The sequence below is a fragment of the Typopeltis vanoorti genome, chromosome 19, assembly GCF_054136105.1.
Source record: "Typopeltis vanoorti isolate ZY-2024b chromosome 19, IOZ_Tvanoo_1.0, whole genome shotgun sequence".
Classification (NCBI taxonomy): domain Eukaryota; kingdom Metazoa; phylum Arthropoda; class Arachnida; order Uropygi; family Thelyphonidae; genus Typopeltis; species Typopeltis vanoorti.
Genome location: NC_143567.1, coordinates 31,328,745 through 31,341,557, shown reverse-complemented (window position 1 = coordinate 31,341,557; position 12,813 = coordinate 31,328,745). Strand labels below are relative to the sequence as shown.

General features: G+C 35.7%; 1 protein-coding gene across 1 annotated transcript in view; it reads right to left on the bottom strand.

Moving 5' to 3' along the window:
- The window catches only part of LOC150095968 (fatty-acid amide hydrolase 2-like), a 54,598-nt gene that overhangs the window by 18,863 nt on the left and 22,922 nt on the right, over positions 1 to 12,813 (bottom strand). The window contains exons 3-5 of the mRNA XM_090409138.1: positions 10,098 to 10,307; positions 3,231 to 3,350; positions 794 to 948 (exon numbers count right to left, since the gene is read on the bottom strand). Coding sequence (XP_090265264.1) covers positions 794 to 948; positions 3,231 to 3,350; positions 10,098 to 10,307 — 485 coding nt within the window. The remainder of the gene's footprint in view (positions 1 to 793; positions 949 to 3,230; positions 3,351 to 10,097; positions 10,308 to 12,813) is intronic.

Below are 12,813 nucleotides of genomic sequence, written 5' to 3'. Positions count from 1 at the left end.
GATTGACTAACTCGGGAACTGGTCGAAAAAAGGCTTAGAAAAATTTCCTCTAGTCGGCGACTAGAGGAAATTATTTTTAAAAACGCCACATCCACTGAGCTACACAGGCTCTATCAATTGATTTAGTATCCCATAAAGCAATGCACATATTCTTACAGACATGAATAATCCTTTGCATTACGGGAAGAACCATTACCCCTACTCAGAGTTGTTTCGACCTTTATCAAGGGCTCATTAGTGGGAGCCAGACCCACAAGTTACACCAGGATTGAAGTAATGCAGAGGTCATATTTCCATATATAAGTAGTCAAAATGTATGACACATTTTGACTGTGACTGGGATACTAGATGTATATAGAGGCTAACGACTTCACATTAATTGCCTTATTATCCCATAATACAACACCCATAATCCTTATAGACATGTATAATGCTATGCATTATGGGAAGGGCCATTACTCAGACTGGTTTTGACCTTTATTGAGGTCTCATCAGTGGGAGCCAGACCCAGAAGTTTTTTTTGCTATCATTAAGCATGAACTAAGCAGATATAAGTAATATGCAAGATGAGAATGCTTAACTTTTTTTTTTTTTAACATAGTCTTAAATAAATCTATGCAAAAGACGGGCTGTAGAACTTGAATTGAAAACTTATCAATCAGCAAATAAGAACTTTGTATACAAGAGAGGTTTGTGCGAGTATCTCAAATATTTTTATGACTAATTTTAAAAACAAGAATTACATTTTCAGACTTTTTTTTTGTTAAAAATAAATTTTTAAAAATTTACTTACTGGTACATCAAGCTTTAATCTTGATATCCCACTTCCAGCTAAAATTTTCATGGCAGGCCTTAAATCAGAAGCATAACGGCACATTGGACCAGTGCTTAAGTAAGTTTGAAGATCTCCCTCCACTAATGGATGCTGACCACGATTTGGAACAATCCCTGCATATCAAGAAAAATTCTTTATCACTTTTTGTATTTATCCCCTTCCTCCCCAACCAAAAAAAGGCAGTAACTAATCTATAATTTATTAAAGTATTAATTCTTTGATTTCAAAACTTTTAGAAATTTCAATAACATCCTGTTAAATTGCCAGTTTTAAAAAACTAATTAACAGGTTATAGTTTCCAATGAAACTATAAATAACCTGAGTCACAATCTTTAAGAATACTTTGCTACAACAAGATTCTTAAGGATCCATATGATCAAACACACACACACACACACACACAAACAACAACAACAAAAAAAAACCCAAATCAACAGCAAGCTGTCTCATTCACTAACTCCATGTAAAGGCATAACATAAAAGACCAACTATCTTATTAAATGTGGAAAAGGTACTATTAATTTATATATATAATAATAATAATAAATATGTATATATATATATATATTCATTTGAATCCCAGTTACAAAAACTTATAGTACTTGAAATCCTTCTCTAGAGACTGAATAAGGAACTTTTTAAGCCGCCTTAGGAGAGAAATATTAATAATTTTATAGAAGGATAATTTATATTATTACTTTCAATATTATTAATGACCTATAAGATAAGAATTAAGGCCACCTATGGTGACAATGGCATAAGTTACATGTTACACAAATCCATATTAGTGCATTAGAATATGTTCTTTTTCCTTATTCATGGATTTTAGGTCAAGCAGCCTGTTTTGGTCACATGCCATTACTTTCCTGGTCTTCCAATTCTTCTTTTTCCATTTATTTTAATTTTATATCTGTATACTATTTTTGGCAGTCTGCTATTGTCCATTCGATTTAGATGTTCTAACCATTTTTGTTTATATTTACTTATATAGTTGCAAAATTTTTATATAAAATCAGGGATCGTAAAATTTCTTCATTTGTTTTATAGTCTCACTTGGCATTTCCAGTTGTTTTTCTGAGAAATTTCATTTTTGTTGTTTGAATCAGTTTTTCCATTCTGGTTTTTTATGGTCCATGTTTTCACTTCCATATAATAAAGTTAGCTTAGACTGAACGTTATATAGTCTGATTCTGGTGTGCTTTTGCACCAAGGATGGCTTTATTGTATTATTTATTATGCTGTTTAATTTAACAAAATTTGATATTTTAATGTTTATATCTTTTTCATCTCCATATGATAAGTCGCATCCCATTTACTTCTTAATGGGCTTTCTCCTTTGAAAGTCATTTTTGTTTTTACACTTGATATTGTCATATTATATTGTTCTGAAATTTCATTTAATTATTTTACTGTCTCTGTAGGTCATCTTCTGATGTAGCTAATATAATTTAATTATCTGCAAATAACAGTGTATCAATCTTTATTTGTAGATTTATTTGTATACCAAATGGGTTATGTTGTGAGAATGCCAAATTATCCTGAGGATTGAAGCAAACAAAAATAGTTTTGGTATTTTTGCTGCTAATTGTGTTAATCTACCATCCATGCTATATAATCTGAATGCTATCAACTATTCTGTTTCCTTATAAATATGTCTTTTGTGATTAATTACTGGCACTGACAAAAAAAATAAATAAATAAAAATAAATTCCAACTACCTTTTTCACTGAAATTCGTTATTATGTAACACATTTAAGGGCATTCATGGGAGGACCTTCCACACACATACACACACACACACACACACCACATAATTTACTGTATACACAACTTAATCTTCCATCTGTACATTAAATTATTATCCACCATCTACACACTATGCTACCAACTAATAGTGGTGGATAGCAGATTAGGTACTGTAGGATGGATCACATAGTGATCTCTGTAGAGAGAGAGAGAGGGGGGGGGCGAGGCTTAATTTATACTTGAAGTTTATACTTCACAGGTTCCTAAGTTTTAGAATTAAGAATCAGTAGAGTATGTACAAAATCTGAGTATCTTCTTGGATAATAAATTTTTTCTGCATGTTTCCATGGCATAGTGATTTTGCTAGTTGTCAACCAGCTCGCTCATAATTAAGTTCAAATCCTTTCTTTGAGTGGAGAAACCTTTATTTTTTAAGACTTGGTTTCAGGTAAGGCAAGGTCTTAAAAAATAAAGGTTTCTCTATGAGGAGATCCTTTCAAAAAGATAACAATGGAATAATGAACTCCTCAACAACTTGAATAAGTATTATGATGATTCAAAAAAGTACTATATATGAAGAAGATAATGTAAAAAAAGTGTTAATTGTTTCATTGTAAAAATAGGGCAATTTTCATAAATGAAGACTCACCTCTTGATGGTTTATGTCCAAATATGCCATTAAAGAAAGCTGGGATACGAATACTTCCTCCTATATCATTTCCTAAACCTAGAATGGACCCTGCTGATGCAATCAAAGCACCCTCACCTCCTAAAAAAGCAAAACAAAAATATAAAATATATACATACTAGTTCTTACTAGCAGCATGTTAAAACACACAAACACTAGGAGTGTATTTGTGGAAAGAGTTAGACAACACAGAATGTTAGAAGTAAAGATGACCATGGTGCTATTGATTGCATACCTATTTTATTCTTGATAATGTAAGCATAACCTACAATCAGTGGCGTAGCTGGGGGGGGGATGCAGAGTGGGCGGTCTGCCCCAGGCAGCATTTTGAACCTTTTTTCAACTTTTGCAGTCACTGCATTCTAAAATACAGTCTCGAGAACTCAGTTCCAAATATTGTAATACTATAGCGAATTTTCCTCACAATTGCTGCAAGTGTTGCTAGTTGTGAGAGAAGTTTTTCTAAATAAAACTGATTAAGAATTACCTACATTACTATGAAATAGACTTCGCCAATGTCATCGACGATTTTGCTAACAGAAAAGCAAGAAAAATAATATTTTAGAATGTTGAAATTAAAGTTTTACTTCAAAAATAAACATAGTGTTTTCATTGCTTTCCTTGTATGTCGTTTTGACTTTTTGTAGTATTTTTGGTGTATTGAGAGGGATGGCAAATTCAGGGACCGCCCTGGGTGGCAAAAGCTCTAGCTATGCCACTGCCTACAATTGACATTATGACATAATTATGACTAGAAACTACAAATGACATAGGAAGCATTATATCATATCATATCTGTCTTTGACATCAAACAAACAAGTGTTCAGTTTCAAGGTAATGCTCAGCATTATTATTCTGGACACAAGACTCTAATTCTTTCAAATTAACCTTGGCAGCAAACATTGCTAACCATCATCAAATATTGGAATTATTATTGTTATTATCCACATGGAGTCAAAGACTCATCACAAGAGGTTCCTTTTTATATATATATATTTTATAATTTAATAATACTTGTCTCAGCCTACTCATTTGTGCTAAAAAGGATAAGATGCAATACGAAGATCAAATATCTGATTATACACTGCTTGGAAAGAAGCCAATGGACAACCCCATGGGCAAGGTGCATTGTGCCATGTGATGAGTTATGTGTTTATAGCTGGTATAAATTGGAGGAATATGATACTCCCAAGTCAGTGCAACCATGTTTGAATGAAATGACTGTAAGAAGGGAACTGACGGAGTTTGAAAGAGGCATTATGATAGGATGCCATGCTGCAAGCCTATCTGTTCAGCAAATTGTTGAAAAATTGGACCATCCCAGGTCAACAATCAGTGATACCATACTTAGAACAGGGAGTCAATTGCAAGTGCTACCAATAGTGGACAACCCACAACACTAACCAAACGTGACCGTAGGGTGCTACAAAGAATAATATGTAAAAACTGCTGTTCGTTGGCTGATACACTGACTACAGAGTTCCTCTGCATTAGATTGTTTCAGAACTTTGCATTGTTTCCTCTGCATTCAGAACCAAGGCTCACAACATGGGTTTCCATGGTAGGACTGCAATATGCAAGCCCCACATTACCTGAACTAACAAGCATGCAGTGGCACAAAGAGAATGTACAGTGAAATGTGGAAACTTGGAAACTGGTGTTATAGAGCAACAAATCATGCTATACCCTCTACCAAGCAGATGGACGGGTGTGACAGGTGCTCGGTGAACGTCTCTTACCAGAGTGCATAACCCCAACTATGAAATTCAAAGGTGACAGTGTGATGGCATGGTCCTGTTTTTCCTGGTTTGACCTCAGACCTCTGTGGTGCCATGAACACTGAACTCCGAGAGGTATCTGAACATTCTGAACAATGCAATGCTTCCTACTTTGTGGTGTTTCTAGAACTGACCATCGTCTCTTTCAACAAGACAATGCACTGTGTCATAAGGCTGCTGCTGCTGCTGTAACTGCATGGTTTGTGGACATGAATGTCACCACACTTGACTAGCCACCACAGAGTCCTGATCTCAATCCTATTGATAGCACATCTGTGGGATGAACTGAAGTGTCAGGTAAGGTCAAGGGACATTCATGTCCCTTGACCTTACCTGAGGTCAAGGGACATGAATGGACTTGACCTTACCTGAGGTCAAGGGACATCCAGAATATTCCAGGAACTCATTACATGCCTACAAGAAGAATGGTCCAAAATTCCCATTGATCACTATCGTGTGCTTGTGGAAAGTATGTCCAATAGGATTGCTGCGATCATCACAGCAAAAGGAAGCATCCTACATCTTATTAAGATGGGCACCATGGCTGTTTCTTCCTCACAATGTGTCCATCGACTTCTTTTCAAGCAGTGTATGTGTTAACCCCCCTCATCCCATCCATGCTGAATATGCAATAATCTATTTTGCACAAGACTTTTACTGAGAAAAGATATTTTAATTCTATGGTAGCCCTTTCACCTATAAATAAAATGTAAGCCGAGATTATGTAAACTGAAAAATATATTTTCAATAAAAAATTGTTTTAAATTAATTTATAAAGAAAAAAAAAGAGAAGAGTATAGTACATCATCACTTGCTGTTAAACTTGTAATAAACAATAATTCTAAGGGTATACAGTCAAAAAGCATGCATCACTGAGAAAAGCTATTCTTACATACCACTATTTGATCAAACAGAAATAAAAATTATATTCTAGTTTAAATATTGTATATTGAATATTAATGAGAAAAATAACATTGCACCTGGATATCATACTGTATGATACAAGTAGTTTAATGGTTTCACCTGTAAAATTTAATCATATTCTTTCCTGCCTTTGGTTGCAAGGTCCTTTACATCATCATCAAATTCCTGATATGTACCCTCAAGGGGTGTACAGGATATGATAGTGTAATAAGTTCTATTTTTGTATCATTAACTTTATCTTTGCAGTTATTGTATTTGCTCATCAATCTTAGTTGTGTTGAATGACTTATCCAATATACTACTATGCAGTCGTGTTATCAACTCTAGACCACTAGTTAATCTAATGATGAGTGTACAAAGTTGGAAAGATAAAGGGATTGCCTTTGGGTAGCACCAATTCCTTTGTTTCAACTCTGGTGCTAATCCCTTTTCGAGTTTAGGAAAAATTTAGATTTTTGTGCTGCACTATCCTAAATTCTAGACAAGAGAAGAACACAGTATCAGAGAATTAGCATCCAGAAATGTACACTATTAATTAATTCCTTGATTAGTTCGCTGAGTATTTAAATCATACAAAACTTTTATTTCATTTGCAGTTGTAGTCCCTTATGTCTTAACCACTGCACTGGTTCTGGCTTTTATGAGCGATGCAATAGGATTAAAGTCAGGAAAGTTGTTAGATTGACAAAAAAAAAAGACATTTATTTATCAAATCAAACATAGTACAGGTATCATTAATTTCTAGTTAAAAATGAAAACTATCCTTCAGATTGAATTCAATTATTTAAGTAATACAAATTCACCCTTAACATTGCATTACATGCCTCAAAATCTCAATTGAAACTAAATAAGAGTTCCAACTTGAAGCTTAACATTCTAGTTGGAATCAACACTTCCTGAGGCTTAATGAATTATCAGACTAAGTACACCACAAAGCATAAGCAAATTCCAATGCAACCTTCTTTTCTAGAACATACGGTTCCCCCTTTTTCTCCTTGCTTTAGCCCTAAAGTCCTTTCCTTTAACGTAACTTGATTAACTAGAAAGTTCCTTGCACGAACACGAATAATCCCTCTTAGAACTTAAGCTTAATAGAAAAATTTTAACATTATACTTTGTCTTCTTCCTATTTGTCTATAGAGTGCTTTCGTCTCGGTGATCATGTGTCTGCTTGATTTTATCTGAAGGAATCAACTGGTGGGCTTGGACACAGTTTGTCTCCTTCGATGTAAGCCATTCTAGCCTGCCGCTATTGGGTCAAGTGGTTCAACATAACTTGTCGATCTGCGCTGTGTCTTCTGCAAGGCCAAAGTCTGTACTCGCTGAACTGCTGCTTGACCGGTGGGCTGCCTCACTATGTCCGTGTGCTCCGGCAACCTTCCTCGGGAATCCTGGAACTCGAATCCGTAGAATGGAAAAAGGAAATAAAAGTCCCATGCTGGCGCTGCCAAGCTCTATATATCCGAGGCGTGATGTTTTTCTTCCTACATCACGTTCTTCTCCTTTTTTGCTCTCGTCACCTAACTTCTCCAGCACCCAGTGCTGCCACTACACCTAGCGTGCTTCGCCGGAAACTTCTGTGCGCAATTCAACTCTGGTGCACGTGTTTGCCTCAGGTCTTCAATGCTTAATCCAATTACCTAGCTTACATTATGAGTCAGATAGTTACACAATAACACAAGGTTCACATACTTTTAACTTCTGGTAAATTTAACAATGACCAACAACAGTAAAATGGATAGAGAAAAATATCTGAATTATAAACGATGTTGGTAATTTACATTCAGCTTTCTGCTCTCTGATGCACAATTATTAGCTCCAGGAATGTTGTTACTCATTAAATCTGAATGAAATCAATTCTCTTTCATTCAGAATTTAACAATAGTACTACACGAAAAATTTACATCATTACTATCTACAGTTTTCCTCCAAATCAATCTGTTACCTGTCAAGACTCCAACATTATCAGATCTTATATTTCTATCTTCTAAGGCACTTTTTATTGTATAAATCCACCTATATCTTGGTCTTCCTGTGGGTCTTTTTCCTGCCAACCTGGCAGAGAACACTTGTTTTTGCTAATCTTTCCTCTCTCATTCTGATTAGGTGACCATACCACCTGAGATTAGCTCTGCTAACATATTCCTGGATGCTAACAATGTTAAGTTCTTTCCTAATATCCTTGTTTTTAATATGATATTGCCATCTGTTAACGCCTCTAATCTTTCTCAGGACTCTCATATCTGTGGTCTCTAGTCTTTGGTCAAGTGTTTTATTTCTAACCCAGCTCTCAGATGCATAAGTTAAAATTGGTTTGAACGCTGTCTTGTATATAGCTAATTTAGTGTTTTGACCAATTTCTCTCTTATTCCATATAAATCTATTCACTCAACATCTTACCTACCAGCTTTGCTGATTCTGTTGTCTATTTCCATATTTAATTTACCATTGTCACTAAAAAATCATGCCTATATAGCTGTAATGTTTTACTTGTTCTATAGGTTCACCATTCGCAATGCAGTTGATATTTTCAATGCTGCTGCTTATTTTCATCGTCTTTGTGGTATGAAGATTGCTGATCTTCATACCACATCTATTACAACAGTTATTCAATTTAGTTAGGGAATCTTGCAGACTTGTACTGGATTTATTTAGAAGTATAACATCATCTGCATAAAGTAAAGAGCTGAGATTAACATCTCCAATTTTGATATTATTATTATTTGATACCTCCAAGGAATCCAAAGACTCATCAAAGGAAGGCACCCGCTCTACAAATCTGTCTCCACCACTCAATCCACCAACTGACTGCAACCACACCAACGCCATCTACTACCAAGCACCACCACTAGTATTTCTACAGACAATCACAAACATTGCCCCACAGCCTTTTGGCTGGGTTTGAATACTCTAACCACTCGGAGAGCATATACGCTAACCACTCTGCCAGCCAGGCTGGCTATCAGGTTTAATACAACTTTCTTTCATAATGTGATCCATATATATAATAAATAACATAGGGGATAAAGTGCATCCTTGCTGACACCAGATTTAAAATAAAACCATCTTCCTGTACTTCCTTCAATTCTAACTGCTGACTTACAACTCAAATAAAGATCAAGTATTGTTTGATATAATGCTCCATTGACACCATACAACTGTAGAGTTTTGAATAGATTTTCTCTTGGCACCTTGTCATATGCCTTTTCCAGATCTGCAAAACTTTATGTAGGTCCTTTACATACCTTCAAAAAATCTTGAGAAATATCTTCTAGTGACTTAGAAAGCCATTCAACTGAGACCAACTCTCCGAATGTATCCATAAACTTCTCATTCAGGAAGGCTTGTGCTGGGCTCTGTCATGCTTGAAAAGATACCCACATGGTATCTGAAAGACAGCATAAATTTACATCTTTGGGTATGCCATCCTTGTTAATGGGGCTTCTACAAAGAAGAATGGTCTCATTATTGAATTCAAAGTCAGGGCACAGCACGTGTTTAACTTGCAACTGTTATATCTTGTTTGATAACAATATACAGATTTCCAAATCCAATAACTGTTTTGGTGCACTATACTAGAAACACAAAATGTGGCTTAATCAAAGAAGGCAGTATGATTGATTAATTTGTGAGTATCATCTATTCACAATAATATTTTTTGTGCAAACGTGAGCTGCCATGTTTAGTGCATAATATCAAATATTAGATTCAGGGAGTGCATACTTTATGGCTGACCTGATTAATAATTTATAAGAGAAATGTTGGAAAGCTTACCATTTCAACTTGATTTACATCCATGGACCAGTTACCACTTCCTTTCTACCTCAACACAGCACCAGTTTCCAACAACTGTTGCACTCTGAGCCACTAAAATTTTGTGATTTTGTTTTATTAAATAACAATCTCACTCACATGAAGGATTGAAAACATTAAACCATGGGCAAGCTAATCCAGAAACCTTGCTCTATAGACCAACATAGTACATTTTTTTAAAAGTCACTTCAAGCATGTATTTGACATATATCATTATATTATTGATAGTGATCTTGTCATATACTCTATATTACCCTCAATAAAAAGGATATTTTGATATATAAATTGGGATAGATTGGGTTAAGCTACCTACCGCTACTGCCACCTACGATCCTTGTCGTATCATATGGGTTGCTGGTACGCCCATAAATATTATTATAAGATTCCCACCACAGACACAGTTCACTGGTATTAGTCATTACAAGGGGAATAGCTCCTGCTTGTTTCATCAGTTTTACATTATCAGAGTCTTCAGTAGCTTTCACACCTTTCCTGCAAACCAGTCCTGTTGTAAATAGCATCCCTGTAAAATTAAGAGAACAACATATATATATATGAAACTGGATAAGAGAAAAGAAACTTAATTTGTAATAAAATAACAATAAAGAAAAAAATGTAAAGCATCTCTCTCTCTCTCTGTGTGTGTGTGTGTGTGTGTGTGTGTGTGTGTGTGTGTGTGTGTGTGTGTGTGTGTGTGTGTGTGTGTGTGTGTGTTATTGTTGTTGTTATAGCTGGAATTTAACAAATAAAATATATGACATTACTACTTTTTTGACCAAAAGGCAGTCAAGCCTTCTGGTTCCTTGCTAAGGCCAATTGGGATGCAACTTGTTTGGAATGAGCTGAATACAAATAGATTTGTTTCCATGTTATAGAGTAGATGCCAGTCAAGTAGGAAAGATTGAAAAGGCAGTACAGTATAGTATAATGCAGACAGGTACTAATTCTGCAGCTTGATTTTTAACATAGTAGGAGGGATATTATCAAGACCAGGGCACTCAGTTATCTAGGGAAGTCAGGATTCTTCAGATTTCTTTCTGATAAAATACTATGGGAGGCATGCGATAAGCAGTTTTTGATAAAATAAGGGGATGAAGTACTTGGCTTTGATCATCAGTGCAGGAGTTGCAGAATTCCATGTCCTCTCTCACATCCAGATGATACTATTGCAATACCAAAGACAAGACCAACCTACTGGCATCATTCATTCTTCTCCTCCGACTCCTATACTGCCTCAACCTTGACCAGAGCAAAGTACTACATACTTTATTAAGAATTGCACATTACATGCAGTTCAGTCATTCATTCATTCTTCTCCTCCAACTCCTATACTGCCTCAACCCTGACCAGAGCAAAGTACTACATACTTTATTAAGAATTGCACATTACATGCAGTTCAGGTTTTCATCAAAGAATTCAGAAGAATCTTGAATAGCTTAAACACCAATAAGCCATCAGATCCTGATGATATCCCTCTTATTGTGCTAAAATATAGAGTTGAAGTTTTACCAACTATCTTAACAGAGGGCATGTTGAGATAGTTGGTAAAATAGCTTAAAGGATTACTTGGTTGTTAAAAAAAATGCTAACAAGTACAGGCAGAGAAGTTATTATCCCTTTTTATAAGGCTATGATTTGGCAGCATCTTGACTACTGTGCACAGATCTGGTCACCTGGGTTTCTTGGGGATAGGAGGTGTTAGAGACTATTCAAAGACAAGTGACCAAGCTGGTAACAGGTCTGTGGAATACTCCCTATGAGAATAGGTTGAGGATGTGTAGGTTACCAAGTTTAGTTGATAGGCAGAAAAGAGGAGACATGAGAGAGACATATAAGATATTAAATCCTCCCCCCCCTCCAACGAGAACCGGCTTACCAGTCCGGAACTCGTGGGGCAGGGGGCATAGGCGTCAGGGGGACGGAGTCCCCCTAGTGTGTGTGTGTGTGTGTGTGTATAATTATATATATATATATCATGATAAAAATTGAAGACTTGTATTTTCCAGTTGAAGGATACACTGTCCCATTGTTTTTATAACTGTGCTATGGAACTACTGTATTTGGCTTCTCTTAGCTTTAGAACTTTTACTGTGGAGAACATAATTCTACTAATCTCCTCACTAATCCTCAGGTGGAGAATGATGAAGTCAAATTTTCAAAGTTTTCTTTATAACTTCACTCAACGAATTGAGTGAAGGACCAAAGATGCATTTCTAGAAATCAGATTTCTTCCTTAATTTGCAGAATGGAAACTATGTAGCTTGTTGAATAAAAAGTTAAGATATTTTTACAACACGCATTTTTTAAAAATTTTATTCATCATAATACATTATTTTCTTCATCTACTTGATCCTGTATGATATGAAGTTACTAGTGTTGCCACACTTGGCTAATTTGTCCTAAGTTCATAAAGTTTCTGTTTGTGATTGGAAAAAATGCTAACAGGTACAGACACAGAAGTTATTATCCCTTTTTATAAGGTTATGATTCGGCAGCATCTTGACTACTGTGCACAGATTTGGTCACCTGGGTTTCTTAGGGATCAGAAGGTGTTAGAGAGGATTCAAAGACAAGTGACCAAGCTGGCAACAGGTCTGTGGAATGTTCCCTATGAGGATATTATTATCAGGGTTTCCATGGCCTATAATTTTCAAACCGGAAACAACAAAATAAAACTGCTTACAGAATGTGAAAGTGTAACTCAAAAAGTTTTATTGCCTATAGAATTAATACTGTAGAATGCTAAACAACTTCAACATGCACACCTTTTGTGGCATGTAAGATGTCCAAGAGATAATCAATTTCCCTCCAAGTGTTCTCCATCATTTGTGGTATAACTCTTTTAATCGCAGCAATAATTCTAGTCTTCAGTTTGTCGAGGAAGGTCACAAGTATCTGGCCCACAGGAAGAAATCAAGCAGCATAATATCGGGCGAGTATGAAGGCCATGGAATCGGTCCACCACACCCAGCCCAGCACCCAGGAAAATGCATGTCAAGAAATTCTTGGACAATAAAAGACCAATGTGG